At 53.4% G+C, this 16,283-nt stretch overlaps 1 protein-coding gene across 1 annotated transcript in view; it reads left to right on the top strand.

Annotated features, from left to right (window-relative positions):
- The first annotated feature begins 12,325 nt into the window (after positions 1-12,325).
- The window catches only part of MXI1 (MAX interactor 1, dimerization protein), a 56,016-nt gene continuing 52,058 nt past the window's right edge, over positions 12,326-16,283 (top strand). Inside the window, exon 1 of the mRNA XM_066323603.1 lies at positions 12,326-12,611. Within this exon, the coding sequence (XP_066179700.1) occupies positions 12,428-12,611 (184 nt within the window). The 5' untranslated portion in view covers positions 12,326-12,427. The remainder of the gene's footprint in view (positions 12,612-16,283) is intronic.

Raw genomic sequence — 16,283 nt, 5'->3', positions numbered from 1 at the left:
ATGCTGTATAAATAAGTAGAGTTTATTTAGATTTATTCAACAGTGTTTACAACTAATAAGTAACCACATCCATTTAAGTCCTGATCTCCTGGCTGGCATGTCACTTACATGTGATCATTCACCTTCAGCTGGAGCAGCTGGTTCTTCCTGGATTTATTTAATGGAGCCAGCTTCACAAATGACCTGAAAGAGGTGCATTGGGCAGAATGTGCTCCGCCGCTGTCTGTCTAATGGGAGAATATTTGAGCATTAGAGTAGTTTCCTTATAAACAGATATTTTGGGCTGTCTTACTCCACTTGGCTTGATTTCTGCCTTTGAAGTTGTTTTAAGGTACTAGAGATGCCCCAAATGCCTTCTCAGGGTGAGGGTGAAGGGGCTGTGCCCGTGTTACCTGTTCCATCCTGCCAGCACCAGGATGTCTGGGGTACCAGCTGCTCACTGGGGCTACTGGGCCTTTTTTGGATATTTCAAGAAATAGCTTTTGCTGCACAAAACCAGGTGGGCTCTTTGAGCAACGCTCAGCATGTGTGCAAGTGCCATTTTTGGCAGCTGCCTTTAATTTCATAGATGCAGTTAGGAATTGATTTTAGGATTTGGGGATTTAGACAATGCAATTCCTCCAGTCCTAAAGAAATGACAGCCCCTCTGAGTTCCTGTGTGAACCAAAATGCTGTGGCCAGGGGCTGGATGGTCCAGCTCCAGTGGTGGGAAGGATGCTTCTCCCTGCCAGCCAGTGGCTGTTGCATGCCCTGTGCTGCATTTGGGGCAGAGGGATAATGTCAAGTTACTGATGGTCCCCTTCATCCCATTACTCTCCTGTTGGTGCAGTGTCCATTTCTTGTCTCTGTGAGTTGCCTTGCCAGTCTCGTTAGTGTCCTGTGCCACTCCAGTTCATCCAGCTGTGCTTGTCAGAGCATTTAACATGGCAAGGGAGAAACAGGAGTGTAACTGAGCTTGCCTGAAACCTCCCCTTGGCAGAGAGGTGGAAGGCCCCTTGGGTGGTAACATAGTGAACAGGACCTGCTCCAACAGCACTGCCAAACCTCTGCCCATCCCTGCCTCCAGCCCAACACCTGGGAAACACCACCAGGGTGTGATCTGCCCCTGGCCATGGCTCACCTCTACTGTCCCAGCAGACAAGACAAAGTCATTAGGGGTGTGGATGTGCAGTAAGTCACCAGCAGCTCCTGGAGAGCCGATGAGCTGGAGAGAGGTTCACTGTTCCTTCACCTGCTCCAAAACATGCCCAGGACCACACTGCTGCACAGGAACAGGACCTACTCCCAAACCTGCCCACCGATGGGTGCTCCCAAACACCCCAGGGAGGAACATGCACTGTGCAGCCCTTTGCATTGCCCACATAGAGACTTTGGTGTGGTGGAGCTTTGGAGGAAACCAGGAAACATCCCATGCCTGCCTGCCAAGAATACAGCTCTGCACAGGCACTGGAGCCACATTCTGGAGACCCCCTGACCCCCAGGCTGAGCACTTGGCCAGGGCTCTCCAGCCAGCCCATCCTGCTGTGCTGGGGGCTGACAGACACAGACTCCTCTTCCATCTCTTGGTGGGATAAAAACCACCCACCCTATTGTTCACAGCCATCCTCTCAAAGTTTATAAATAAACCCTGTTTCCCTGCTGTCTTTGTGCTTTTCCATTTTGACGCACCCTTGATTTCCTCCTGTTCCAGAGGCCTTCAAACAAACAGCTCCTTTTTGTTGTTGTTGCTTTGCTTCCTCCCAGCCCGTGTCGGAGCAGGCGCCGCTGACAGTGCCTGTGCCTGGGCGCACGTCGGGTGCCAGGTGCCAGGATGCCGGGTGCTGGGACAGGGTTATCTGACAGTTTCCCATAAATTACCCCATGCCGGAGGTGTGGGTGTTAATGTGCAACTTGGTGACAAAGCAGCTGATTTTATTGCATGTGCAGCATGTTAGCAATGAGAGGACGATGATGAGAAGTCCAGGGATGGGATGTGGGAGCCTAGTGCTGTCCCAAACGAGTCTTCCCTCTACAGGGTGAGGCAGAGCATGAAGTGGGTGATCCACAGGATTCACCGCTGCCCAGACAGGATCACTGACCTCCACTGTCCTAAAAATACCGGAGTATTTAAAATGAGGTGATTCCCCAATTAATTTTAATGGTGATACTTCATTTCTAAGCATTTTAAAGCTCACTTCTTGCTGGCAATTTGCAGCCCTTTAACAGTGATTCTGCTTACCAGCATCTTTTGGGTAAATATTTAAGGAACACTAGAATCCACCCATGATCTATATAACTGCCCTTCTCTCTGTATCAGTACTGGGGATTGCTCATGTAATACATGGCTGTATTAGATGTAGTCATAAATGCAGGTCTGTGCCCTGGGCTAGCAGGAGGAAGGGTGTGTTTTGCTTTTTCAGCGCTTGCATTGCAAGGGCAGGCTAATTTTTAACTCTCTTCTTCTAATACTCACTTCATCTGGGTGAAATCTCTGTCCACTGACTGGAACCTGAGGTACAAGCAGAGCTGGGGAGGGCAGGGATACTCTGAGCATCCTGGTGCTGCAGGGTGAGATGTGAGTATGAATGGATTTCCCTTTTTGTTCCTTTTGGACTACTTCTGCTGAACCCAATCTCCTGAGAAACACTGAGGGCTAGCATAGGTGTTGGGACAGCCTTTCTGCTTACTAAGTTAAAAAAAACCTGTTGGGTTTTTAATATCCAGCTGGGTCATTCCCAAGGTGGAGTGAAGTTGCCATCTCCTCTATCTTAACCACTAAGGTTAAAAAATAATAGAGAGAGAAGTCTTAAAATATCTTGATACCTGAAATTGAGGAAGAAGAAAAAGAAAACTCAGGAAAGGGGATGTGCTGAGCTGTTAACAACACGTGGGCAGCCCCTGTGCCGGCACACGGCGGCCCAACCCTGGTGACGTTGTGGGTGCTCATGGTTTCAGCCCAGCTCACCGCAGTGCAAGCGGGTGTCTCCAGTTATTTGACATTTCCCTTCCTCCTCCCGAAGGCCGAGACGTCTGTCTCTCCACATCCCGCCCATGTCTGGAGCCAGCAGCTCCAAAGGGGAGCAGAATCAGCCGGCGGAGTTTCCCCGCTCCGCTGCCTTTGTGTGCAAACCGGGTTTATCTGTATTGTTTGACCAGCGCCAGCAAATTACACCCTGCCTAATGCGTCGTTAGGGAGAGGCAATTAAATACCAACCCAACGAGTATTGCGGCCAGCGTGACTGGGGAGAAACAGCTGCAATCTGCATGGCAGCTGGGAGAGACGGGTGGAAAACATGAACCTCGTCATGGGTGTCTTTGCTCTACCCTCTGCCGTCTCTGGCTGCCCGGCTGGGTGAAACCTGCGCGGGGCAGGCTTTGGCAGGAACCGGGCAGGGATTATGCCTGGATCCAGGGAGTTTTCACTGGTCTGTCTTCAGCCCAAGTGGCTGGCGGTGCCCGTCCTGTGTGGTGCTGGGTCAGGTCACCACAGGTCACAGGACTTTGCTTTTGCCTTGCAGAACGTTCCTCCAGCTGCTTTGCAGCCTTGCAGCCCTGTGGGCTGTTCCTGCAGGCACATCCTGTACACCCCTCTAGGATTTAGTGCTCCAGATCAGTTTCCCATCAAATCAACCCTGTTTTTCTGTGGCATCTTCTTCAGCGCCCTCGTGCCCAAGCTCCTGACACTGACTGAGCTGGTGTCAGTACCACCCCACCAGCAGCCTCCTGTGCTGTCCCCAGGTGAGCTTTTCTGTCCCCATCCTGCTTCACCTGCCATGATCAACAGCACATTCACATCTCTATCCCTCAATCTCCAATGCTGAATCACCCCAAATGTTTTGTAGACCACGAATCATGTTGCTAATCCTGGGCACCCCAATGAGTCATTTTTTCTCCCCAGATGCTGTGAGCACTCTGGGGGAGGGAGGCATTTTGCTGCAGCCTGGGGTGTTTTCTCAGTGTTATACAAATAAACAGGGGTAGGTTTGAACCAGGATCTCTGGAATCAACTTCCTGCAGGTGCTGAGAGAATTTCTGGGTAGGTTTAGAGGGCTAACTTTGCAAACAGCATCTTTAAGGATCACTGACGTGATGTTGTGGTGAAATGTTCTAGCACCTGGAGCAGGCAATGAGAAAATCATCATTGGAGTCTCATCACAGCCAATCATCTAAGTTGGCTGTGTGGACCAAGCTACCTGCCACCAAGTTCAGCCATCTGAAATGTAGAGCAGATAATCTGTGCTGCTCACTGTCACCAGCTGTGTGAGAGCCAACAGTCCCAGGTTTATAGAGAGAGTTTTGTGAGCCCTAAAAAAAGGGTGCATTGGAGGTTCTGGGGAAGGGGAATACCCATGGCAGGGCAGCACATCAGTAACACAGAACAATCATGTTCCTGCCAAAACCAACACCCGCAATCAGCTGCTGATTTAAGCAAGGGTATTCTGTCAGGTTGGCCCTATCAGGAACCCACAGTGACTCTTTCCTGCCCTGCACATTGGTTTGGGGCGTTTTATGTGGTTTTACTCTGGAAGTTGTTTCCTCTTTGGGGGATCCTACAGAATTTGAGTCCTGGGGGAAACAACAGTCACAAGGAAGGGCACAGGGTTAAGATGGAAATGAACGGGTCACACTGATTATTGTCTTCACAACAGAGAGTTTTCTGAGCCAGGCAGTGCAACAGATCGAATCTCTCCTTCAGACAGGTATTTGACAGCTCTGTGAGAGTTCTCATCAGTGGAATCAGAGCAGGTGAGGATTAGAAGATTAATTGCAAAGTGAATAGCACAGTGGCTGAGGGGAGCAGAAGGGCTGAGGGTGTCACCCCCACTCAGCAGAGCTGGGACCTGCACAAAAGAAGAGCCAGGACCAGCAATAGGGAGGGGGTTTTTGCTGTGACATGATTGCCAGAAGATGCAGGGATCAAAGTCCGTTGGAAGCCATCCATGTGGGATTGCTGTGGGCAGCAAACCAGGGGCTGGGATGCCGAGACTTGCCCCTGGTGCTGGTGCAGTGATCAACCACAGCCAGGGTGAAGACAGAGGATGCCAGGCAGGACCAGCCTGGGAGGATGCACAATCCTTCTCCTTAGTTACAATGAGAGAGGGCAGAGGAAGATGAGGAGAGAGCTGTAGGGAAATACTGGGGGGGAGAAAATGGCTTTTAAACCGCAGATAATGTTGGCACATGAACAAATGGGTATTAACTGGTGGGGGCTGCTGGGAGACTGGGAAATTTGTGAAGGGGATTATATGACGTGGCTGCTCAGAATAGTTGGACTAAATGACCCAGCCTATCCCCTCTGGGTTTGCTCTCCCCTTATGGCACCAGGTGCTTGGAGTAGCAGCAGGGCTGGTCTATTTGTATTTGAATATTAGGATGTCAAGCAAGTAAAAATGAGGAAAACTGCATCCAAACACTGATGTGCTTTTTCTGTTCTTGGGGTGCACCAGAAAACCCTCCAGCATCAGCTTCTGGGGCCAAAACCTGCCTGCCAGTGGCCTGCAGAGGCACAGTGAGCTGTATTGGAGGGAGGTGCTTGTAAGAAATGAAGGAAATCATTAGGCAACAGCAATTACACTGCAAGAGTCATGAGTTGTCTCTTGATGCATTGCTCCCACACTGAAGCTGCTGGCTGGTGGCACTGGATGCTCCCAAGGTTTCTCCCAAAGCAGAGCTCCTCCTGGGAAGCATTATCCCCTCCAAGCCATATGCTCCCTTGGCCAGCTCTGTCCATCGTCGTGGCTCCAGGGCCAGGGGCTGCTTTCCCCTGCCCACTGTGGGGAGGCATTAGGGCAAAGAGCAGAGGCATCCTTGTGCCCCCCAGCCTCCAAACCAAACCCAGCAGCCTCTGCCCATCAGGTTCCTGCAGTCCTTCCCTGGGCACTGACCCTTTCTTCTGCCTGCAGGTGAGTAGTAACTCCAGGTCTGAGCACACACGCTTTAGCCTATGACAATTTTTCTAAAGTTTAACAGAATTTTAAAGTTAAACCTTCATCCAGCCTTTTATTTGGAACAACCAGCATTCTTCCCTTCCTTTGAAGGGAAGAAAATAATTTTTCACTATTATTTAGTTGCTGCTCTTGCTGGAGTCAAGTGTCAGCTTTGTCCTGATCAATTTCCCCACCTTAACACCAGGCCCAGGTATCACAAAGCCTAAGTTAGCCATGAAATCCAAGGAAACTAATTCTACTGTGCAAATTTGAGGATCTCCTCTTTGTAGAAACTGTCTGATGAGTCTGAGTTGTGAAAGCTTTGACAAAGCAGAAGTGAGGTATTGCTGAAGAGACAGTCTGGGGAGGCCAAAACTGAGCCCCTGCCCCTCCAAAACCCCGGGCATCATTTCTGCATGCTCCATCTTTGGGGAGGGGGATGGCTGGAAACCTCCCAGGACACTTCCCCTTGTAAAGCCTCTGCCTTTCTTTTCCTCTGGGCTTTATCTCCTGCAGCCAGTTTGCCAAGACACAAGGCCTGAGGGAGTGAAAGGGAAAAATGAGGCACCTGAGCAGGTGCAGTTTGTGCACAACCCCTGGTTTTCATAACAGTCACCACCTCAGAAAGGCTATCCTGAGGTAATGCATCAAAACAGGGGGAGCAGGAGGTTCTGTGCTATGACATCAGTTAAAAGGCCAGCTGAGGGGAGGGACACGAGGCATTCAAAAGTGAGAAGAGGCTGAAACCTCCATTGGGAGGTGTGGGATCCTCTTTCTCTGCTCTTCCCACAGTGCATCCCACTGGGTTTGTCCTAATGGCTCCTCAGCCCCGGCCCAGAGAGCCCAAACCCCAGAAATGTGTTGGATGTCAATGTGTTGGATGTCGTCACATTGCTGAGTCTAACATAAAAACTCAAAGCCAAAGCAGGAAAAATTGCACACTGAGATCCTCCTGCCTGGAGCAATGTCAAATGGCCTTCCCTTGATCTGCCAGCCCAGAGCCAAGGATCAATCGGTGTATTCCTAGGAGTGATGTAAAGCTTTCAATTGAACAGACAGAGAACTAGACCCTCCACTGGGCTCTTTGCACCAGGGGAGACACTCTTGGACCTTTTGCCACATCCATCCTCCCACCTGCCTTAGCAGGTCCCATCCACTCCTTACAGAGCCACCCAGACCCACCAGGAATATTCAGCATTTATTTAATCCACCCACCAAGAGATGTGCCTTTTTTCTGCTGGCACAAGGCAATTTCAGACCATATGTGTGCTTTCCCTTAAGGGTGGGCAAGAAAAATTCTTTATTATTTTTGTATCAGAACTGCATGGCAACTACTGTGAAAGGCCAAGTGTGAACAGCAGAGAACTAGTAGGAGCCGGGAAGAGCTCGTGCCATGTGCCATCTCTGAGGCAGAAAACCTACTATCACAAAGATGGGGAGGGAAATTAAAAGGCTGGAAGTAAAAAAGAAAAAAAAAAACCAGTTTTTGTAAAAGCAGAGATCATAGCTCAGGTTTGCCTGATGAATGCTGAGATCAGGAGGTCAGGGGGCACCATGCAGGACTTCAAGGAGGATCAATCCTTACAGGATTGTAAGGAGGGATTTAAAAGGAAATTAAGTAGAAGCTGCAGAAGTACTAGCAGGATGAATCTGTAAATAACAGCATCATAAATGGATCTGAGAGAAGCAGTTTGGGTAGGAGCAGGTGAGAGGGCCCTTCACCACTATTTGTAGCTTAGTTATTTCCAGCACACACCAAAAGAGAGCATCGAGGACAGGGAGGTGATGTGGCAGCTTGGGCAGCCAGAGACACCCAGTGAAACCACAGAGTTTCCTGAGCCCCAGCAAAGGATGGGGATTGCTCAAGAGCCTGAGGACCCGCTTCATGCATGACAGCTGCTGGAGCACTCCAAACCCTGGCAAGGGCCTTTCTCCTGGGGCACCTCTGAGTTATCCTGATCTCTTGTTTAATTTAGGGAGCAACTAAGGAAGTGAAAGGCCACTGCAATGATGGCTTCATAAGAGGGTTGGATGCATCCTCCACTCTGGGTCTGGCCAAGTGAGAGTCAGGCTCTGACAGTCCCTAAGGACCTTGAGCCCTTGGCTGCAAACACCTACCAGCCCCACAGAAGGATGTGTGGCCCTGCTGTAAATCAGGGTCCCATGTCACACCTTGGGATAAGGGACAACAGGCAGCAATAGCAGGTGGCATCCGGGGGCCTGGCAGGACAACCTGGAGCCACTGCTCCAGGGGAGAGCCACATGTATTAATTATTGACTAGCGAAAGAAGAAATACGAGATTTCACTGACCTCTGTGTACCTCTGTGTGCAGGCAGATTTCTGCACCCCAGTTAAATCAGGCTTGGGCAAGGAGAGGGGCAATTCCTGCTGTCACCATTGGGCTGGAGCACTTGGCTGACCATAAAGAGTGATACCAGAAACACTAAAACTTCCGGGGTCCAACAGCAAGATCAAGGTTTTAGGGGTCACCGAGGTTCCATGAGAGATCTTCTACTCCTCCAGGGCACAGCTGCTCCAGACCAGCTCTAGCCCATCACCACAGCAACTGTGTCCATTAAAAAAAATATATGTGATGGCCTCTAAACAATTTTTCAATATCTTTATATCATCCTTGTGCAGCAAGAAATGCCTGCCCATGGCAGACAGGCAGCACAACTATCACCTGGAAAATGAGTTAGTCCTGACAAGAGGACTGCAGCAGACTTTTAAAGGCAGGTGAAATTTTACAAAAGGATTACATTGGGATTAGCCTGAAAGGAGAGAGAGCAGGTGCTTCCAGTCTGCTTCTGCAGACCAAAATCCAGGGCTGTCTAGGCCCCCATCCTTTAAAACTCTCTCTGAACCCTGCCAGGTCTGTCCAGAGGGTGATTTACACTGGTGCTGCCACTGGAACAAACTGAATGGATTACACCTGCGATGTGGGGAAACAGCTGCTGTGTATGATACCACCAGAACAAGGTCAAAATACACCCACCAAAGGGGACTTACCATTTGTGCTCAGAGCAGTAGCTCTGTTTTCCTCTGTTCAGCCCAACACAGGCACCACACACTCCCATGAGATGATTCCCACGGCAGAGGGGAAGAGATGCTCGCTCTCTACCCCAGGGGTTTCTCATGGCACCTCACACCACCAGGCAGCTTTGCACCTAAACCCACACCTTGCTGTGTTATGCAGCACTGTAAAATAAAGCACTCCAGCAATCCTACCTCTAATCTAACCCAATCCCCAAATGATGGGGTGGATGTTTCTCCCGCTCCTACAGCTGTGAACTTGGCAACATCACTGTGGGCACACAACATCTGCACCCCTGGGCCACGCTCCCCTCGCTGTGCCACACTGCACTGAGGGCAGCCTGCAGCCACAGGCTGCTGATAAGAGGTCCAGGGATCTCCCACATTGTGAGAGCTGCCTTGGCCACGTGCTGGCAAGCAGGGGCTGTGCCAGAGGTGTGGGCAGTGGGGCTGAGCCAGGGGCTCACCCCACCTCACCCCAACTCCCATTCCTGTGGGCCCATGAGGCTGCACTCAGATCTTCCACTTTGGTCCAAGAAGCAGCTTCCCCTTCACCTTGCAGAGCAAAAACCGACAGTGAGACTTCAGGATGAGCTCAAAGGTTGAACAAAGCACAAGAGAAGGGAAATAAAGAGGGCATGTCCTTAACTGGCTGTATTTAGAAGGCTGCAGTGGATGAGGGTGCTGGACCATGGCTGCTGGATGTGCAGAGCTGGCAGTACTGCTAAACTTCTTCTCTTATCACTCCTTCTGCGTTGCCTCTCTGATTCTTTGTGCTTTCCACTGCCCACCCCTTTTTTCTTTTGTACCCCACAGCCCCCATGCCCTAAAGCCTCCATTCCTCTTGTGCCATTCCCTTGGAATGCCTGCCCTTGGACCACTCCCTCGGGAATACTTTTCTCTGTGGAAGTGCCTTTAAAGAGAAATTATCCTGGAACTAAGCTAGAAGGGAAAGGGATCCAAATTATGACTATTCTGGCTTCAAACCTGGGATGTCACACTGAGAAAAGCGGTACCTGCTATTGATGGCTGAATCAGCACCAATTCATACAAAGCATTCCAAAAATCACCAGAGAAGTGTTGTGCAGGTGCACAAGGAGAACCAAGAAATGCAGTAGGTGACAGAAGATGCTGCCATTAGGCACAAGATCTACAGTTTAGACTCTGGATGGCCACACACATCCTCATCTTCTGGAAGAGGAGCTGAGATTTTTAAATCATCTGATGCTGGCCGCCTCTGCTGCCTTTGGTGTGCTTTCAGCAATGACTTTTTGTACTTTAAGGTGAGGTCGTGGGAAGCCTTCTGCCCAATGGTGAGCCAGCAGAGAGGTGCCCTCAGTGTCCAGCCAAGCTGGACAGCTGCTCGTGTCCAGGCCCCCAGTGGCTGCAACTGGGGTTTATTAGACCAGCCACAACACCAGCTCAAACCCTGCACAATTAGAAAGCCTGAGACTTTCTGACTGGTCTTTTAATGGGAGTGTTTGCCCATGCATGCTTCTAAACTGTGTCTTATCTCAGCTAGTCAGTGGAGTCAAAAGAAGTCAAGTACATTCTGAGTCTTTCACTCACCTGGATGTACCCTACGGCTCAGCCTGGCTCCCAGCTCCACCTCTGCTCTGGTCAGCCCTTGCTTTGCCAGCTGAAATCCTGCTCTTCGGGACGGCCGATCACCTGCGGGTGCTGAGCACACCTGAGCGTGGCAGTGGCGTTCTGTCCCGCTCTGTGCTCCTGCTCACAGCACACCAGGCTCTGCTCTCCACTCTTCTTTAGATCACAACTAAATCTAGATGATGCTTTGTGCCCTCCCCCCTACATCAGCCCGTCCTGGGGTGCCCACCTGCCGTGATGGGACAAGTGGCGGCATTGTTGATGTGGCAGCAGCCATGTGGTGCTGCCGGCACGGAGGAGGCGCCACCGGGCCACGGGAGAGGCTGCGTTGAGCCGCGCTGCACGGGGAGCCGGCCCAGCCCCGGCATGTGCCGTGGGAAGGGCATGTGACGGATGAAATCCTGCAGCCATGCTTCCCAAAAATAGCCTTGCCGGCCCCCAGCAATTGGGAGCCGCAGGGATTTCATTGCATTCGCTGCAGTCTGGGGCACCGTCCCCTCTCAGATGATTCAGGTCCCCGTGATGCTGCGGGCTCCAGGTACCAATTAACACTTAGTAAAGTAAAACAGCGCTTCTAAACGCCGCCACGACCTCTCTGCCCCGCTCTCCAGCCAGTTCCCGTCCCTGGGAGCCCGGCGAGACCCACGGAGCCCACGGCAGCCAGGTGTGAGCAGGTCCCCACACCCCAGCACATCTCTGGGGCGATGCTTCTCCCCAGCCGCTCCCACGGGGCTCCTCAGGGGAAGCGGACCAACCCGACCGGCCGGGCAGGAGCGGGGTTTCGTGCTGCAAACGTAGCACCGTGTTTCAGGTGTTGCTGTCACGGATGGAAGGGGAAGCCAGGAGGGTGTTGGAGGTCACTTTGCTGCCCGCCTGGTGCTAGCGGAGTCCACTCCGCCTACCCCCTCTAGATTCATGGACCCGAGACTGCCAATTACTCCTGGAAGTACAAACCCGTGCCCTTCTCCTCAGTTTGGGTCAGGTCTGCGCTCTTCTCCTCCGGGCGCAGCTGCTCTTTCTCACCTCCCTGACTGCAGAACAAGGGAAAAACAAGCTGCAGTGTGCCCGGCCCTGACCCCGGGTCTGCAGGGATGGATATGTAGGGGTGAAGGGAGAGCTGGTGCAACCCTTGCCTGCTCTCCGTCTTCGATTTACTTTGGAAAAAAAAAATGTTAATTGCTTTTACAGTCTGAACCCAGAGAGAGTTTTTTGGGGGGCACTGCCTAATAGAGGAGGAGTAATTTGACATTAAACTGCTGGTGCTTCATGCCGAGGAGCCCCTTTGGAGTTCGGGGCTGTGCGGGCAGCGTTGGCCCCATGTTCCCCTGGGCTGGCTGGGCGCAGCGTGGGCTCCCCAGCCCGCCTGTCAAGAGACAGACCCTCGGAAGGTGACACGGTGTGACAAGGGGCAGGACAGGCCTGGCTGTGCCTCTGTGTCCTGGGGACGACTGCAGCCGGGCCCCCGCCGCTACACTGGCACCGCCGGTGCCACCGTCCCCGGCGGCGCGGTGCCACCACCGCCGACGCGCAGCAGCCGGCGCCCCTTTCCGAGGGGGTCGCTCCCCGCCGCGGAGCCGTAACACATCCCGGGGCTGCCGAGCGGCGCCCCGCCGGTCCCCCCGCCCCGGGACAAGCCCGGCCCTGCCCCGCCGGCCGCCCCCCCGCGCCGGGCGCCGCGCAGCCGCCGGCGCTCGCACTCCGCAGGCGCGGCCGGGCCGGGCCGCCCCGCCGGGGCGCGGGGGGGGCGGGACGGCGGCGGCCCGTGGGGCGACACAGCGGCGGGGCGGGCGGCGGCAGCGCTGGGACCGCGGCGGCCGCCGGGCTCGCCGGCAGACGGACGGACGGACGGGCGCAGCGCCGCACGGGGAGGCGGCGGGGCATGGGGAAGCGCGGCCGGCCGCGGAGGGAGCCGCGGAGCGCAGGGGTGGCCGGCGGGGCCCGGTGCCCCCTCGGGGACATCTGCAACACGAGCCCCGCGGCGGGCATGGACACCTTCCTCTACAACGTGCAGGTGCTTCTGGAGGCCGCCAGCTACCTGGAGCGGATCGAGAAGGAGAATAAAAGTAAGTGCGGGCTGGCGGCCGTGGCCGCGCGTGTGCGTGACTGCGGGGCGGTCAAGGGGAGTAAGAAAAATAACCCAAACTTTCGGCTGGCTGCAGGGGCCGGCGACGCAGTGACAAAGGGCGCCGGGGCCGGCCTGCACCCCCCGCGGCAGAGGCGTGCGTGCGACCCCCGCCGCGACTGGGGAGAGCGGGCCCGGGGGGAAAGTTTGGGATGGAGAGTGGAGCGGGACGGCGCCGGGAGGCGGGGGCGCATCGCCGGTTCTTGGGGAGAGCGGGCTCGGAGGGGCACCGAGAGGGGCCGGGGGGGCGGCGGGCCCCGTGCGGAGCCAGAGCCGGTGGCGGAGCCGGAGCGGCGGGGGAGGAGGCGATGACACGTCCCCGCTCCCCCCGCCGGGGCATGGGCAGAGTCACGTAGGCAAGTGGCAGCGCTCGCCAGGTAGCCGGCGGGAGGAGAGGGCAGGGCAGAGCAGTGCAGGGCAGGGCTGGGCGAGCGTCTGGTGCGGGGCGGTGGCCAGCCGCGCCGCTAGCCTCCTGCTCCGCGGGCGCGGAGGGTGCGCGTAGCCCGCGGCTCTCCCCCGCGGAGCGGTCTCCCGACCGGGCGCGCGAGCCGCGAGGGACGGCGGCACCGCGAGGCAGAAGCGCTTTGGGAACAAAGGGGCGGCCGTGGCCCGCGGCGGAGCGCGGCCGCGGACCCCGCGCAGTGGCGGAGCGCGCTCCAGCGGCGCAGCGCCCGGCGCGCCCCGCCCCCGCGGGCGGACACATGGTTCGCACATGGAGCCAGCGCGCCGCGCTCATTGGCCGCCGCCTCCCGGGGGCGGGGCCGCGCGGGCCGCTCCGCCAATGCGCGGCGCCGGGGTCCCCCGTGTGACGTCACGCGTTGCCGAGCGGGCCGGGGGGGCGCGGGGCGGGGGGGCTCGGCCGGGGGCGGCCCGGGGGCTCCGGGGACCTGCGGGCCCGGGGGCTCACATGGGAACCTCGCCGGGAGCCCCGCGCTCCGCTCCGCCGCCGGGGCTTTGCCCCGTTTTCCTCGGGCTTCTCTGTGACTCTTTGTTTTAGCCTTTATTTATTTTTTTTTAAATTATGATCTTCTACTTTTTTCTTTTTTTTTTTTTTTTTAGATTTCTTTGTTTTTAAGCCCTTCTCGGTTTCATGTTTGGGGATTTTTTTTCCCCCTTTTTTCCCCTCCGCGGAGCATGTGCTGCGGGTTTTTTTCCGTTTAACTTTACAAAGGAATCAGCGAGTCCCTCACCACGCGTCTCCATCGCACCATCACCCTCTCTGCTCGCCGTTCATCCCCTATGGCAGCTATAGGTCCCGTGCAGGTGACGAGATAGGGTGCCCTTGTTCTGCGGGCACAGCTGCGTGCACGCCGCCTTCCAGGGAAAGGGATCCCACTGCGGAGGAGCTGCTCTGCCGCTAAAGCTGCAGCCAAAAGCCCTTGTTCTTTGCTCGTCCATAACAAATCCGGGCTGCTTTTCTGTTTTTGAAAGTTGAGTTAATACTGGGGTGGGATTTTTTTTTTTCCTCGTGTGCTAGTTGTTGTTTCGTAATGAATCTCTAAAGCCAAGCGTCTTGAGGAGCTGAGCTGCACCACGAGCAGCAGCTGCGAGCAGGAAAATGACAGGAGACACCAGCAAGGATTGAGTTTGCATGTGAAAGCAGCAGCACCCCTGGTTTGGAAATTGAGTGTGAGACCGCTGGCTTAGGTTTGTTTGTTTTTTTCCACAACGAGCGCTCTTGTTGTGAAGGGGAACTGTCAAAATCACGGCTTTTTTTCGGGGTGGGGGGAGATAGAATTTTCCTTGCCGTTGAGATGGATGGTATCTGATCTTTTATACGCTCCATTTAAAAATGCATCATTTCATACGGTTCCTTGTTTGGAACTGGAAAATGAGTAGGACAGCAGGATACAGGATTTTTTTATTGCTAGATTTTTAAAAGAGGTGTTTGCATCTAAACAACTCCATTCCTGAGCACTTGTTTTCACTGAAGCTTTCACTAGTAATTGTTGAGATCATAATGTTGAAAATCATCACTTCTATTAATGTTGAAAATCATCACTTCTATTAGGCAATTCTGCAAAACCTTTCAATATTTTAATGTGCAATCAGGACATTTTAGGGTGAAAAGTCCTATTTAACCAAAGGTTCAGCTGGTGAACGTGCTGTTCAGAACGTGACCGTCATAAACCAAGCAGCTTTTACGTGTTGCTCCCAAACAAAGAAAAATGCTGCTGGGATTGGAAAACAATCTCTGAGCATTACTGGCCCTATCTAACTAAGGAACAGCTGCAGAAGCGGGAGGGTTATATCCTAACATATATACATCCCATTTCTGGGAAGGGATTGGCACGCAGAGCTCAGGTTATTGCAGCAAGAGAACACTGTGCCCTTTCCTCTGCCAGGGCAGGGGTGATTCCTCAATGCACCCAGTGCTGGCAGCCTGGCAGAGACATTGCTAATGGCTGGTCAGTCCTCATTACAATCTCTGAACTCACAGTTTGCAAAAACAGGGGAGACCAGCTCAAAAATGTTTGGTGATGGAGGCTGCCAGACTCGGTTGCAGTCAGACTTGGTGCTTGCCTGCTTCCTGCAGCATGCCCAGGTCATTTGACCACGGTGTTACGCAGGGCTGTAATGAGTTATTTTGGTGTTACTCCCATCAGGAAGGTGGCTGAGTCACAGCCCTGTTGTGCCAGGTGCTGTACATGCAGGGGAGTGACAGTGCCCTGCCCCAAGGAAACAGAGTCTTAAAAAAATAGAGGTGACAGGTAGATGTTCCAAAGGAAGGAATTTAAGGAAGGGCTGTTAAGGTTCTGAGAGCTCAAGTGGTTTTCCTTGTAGTTTTATGATTTCTGATAAACCACACTCAGTGTCCTAATTAGTTTTTCCAAGCCTTTGGTGGCTATTCACCTTCTCAAAACACTGTCCAGTAGGAGCAGATGCTATTTGGTAGAGGCCCCCCCTGAGAGGTGGACACAAGCTCTTCTCTTGTAGATCCAAATGCTTGGCTATCCCAGATATGCTTGTCGCACCTTCTGGTGATAGAGGAGCAACTAGAAGGATGTTTTCAGCCTCCAAAACACACCTCCCCTTATCTGCAGGTCAGTGGTGCAAGGCAGACAGCAGAGCCTTCCATTTTGAGGGCAGGACTTTCAGATAAGGCAGGAGTTTCCTACATGCCTGAAGCTCAGGGAGAAATATGGAGATGATGATGATTTACATTTATATGTCCCACATCCTATCGTTGTGGTAGGAGTGATAGCAGAGGGGCCATGGCTTAGCTGGGTGGTGTGGAAACAGAACCACAGGGCAGAGAGCTGTGCAGCAGGGTAGGATGTACTCTCAGGGCTATGGCAGGGCCACACTGTTCAGGAGTGGCCTCTCAGCACCACCCTTAGGTTGTTCACTTTAAAATATTAGACTAAAAATTACCTGTGTTACAATATGGTGGCAGGGAAGGTTAGAATCTTCTTATCAGACTCCTTTGGTAAGCTGGAGTATTTTAACTACTGCAATATAACTGAATTATTTTTCCAGTTGAGCCTCTAGGAGTGAATAACCACTGCCTTCTTGCTGCAGTTCTCATGGTGAGACCACAAAACCCCGTTCCAACACACCTTGCTAACTGACATGTACAGGTTTCCAAATGACCTGTTTCTAGAAATTCAAG

This window comes from Sylvia atricapilla, chromosome 8, assembly GCF_009819655.1.
Source record: "Sylvia atricapilla isolate bSylAtr1 chromosome 8, bSylAtr1.pri, whole genome shotgun sequence".
NCBI lineage: Eukaryota > Metazoa > Chordata > Aves > Passeriformes > Sylviidae > Sylvia > Sylvia atricapilla.
Note: the sequence above shows the minus strand (reverse complement) of the source record. Positions and strands in the feature narration are given on the sequence as shown.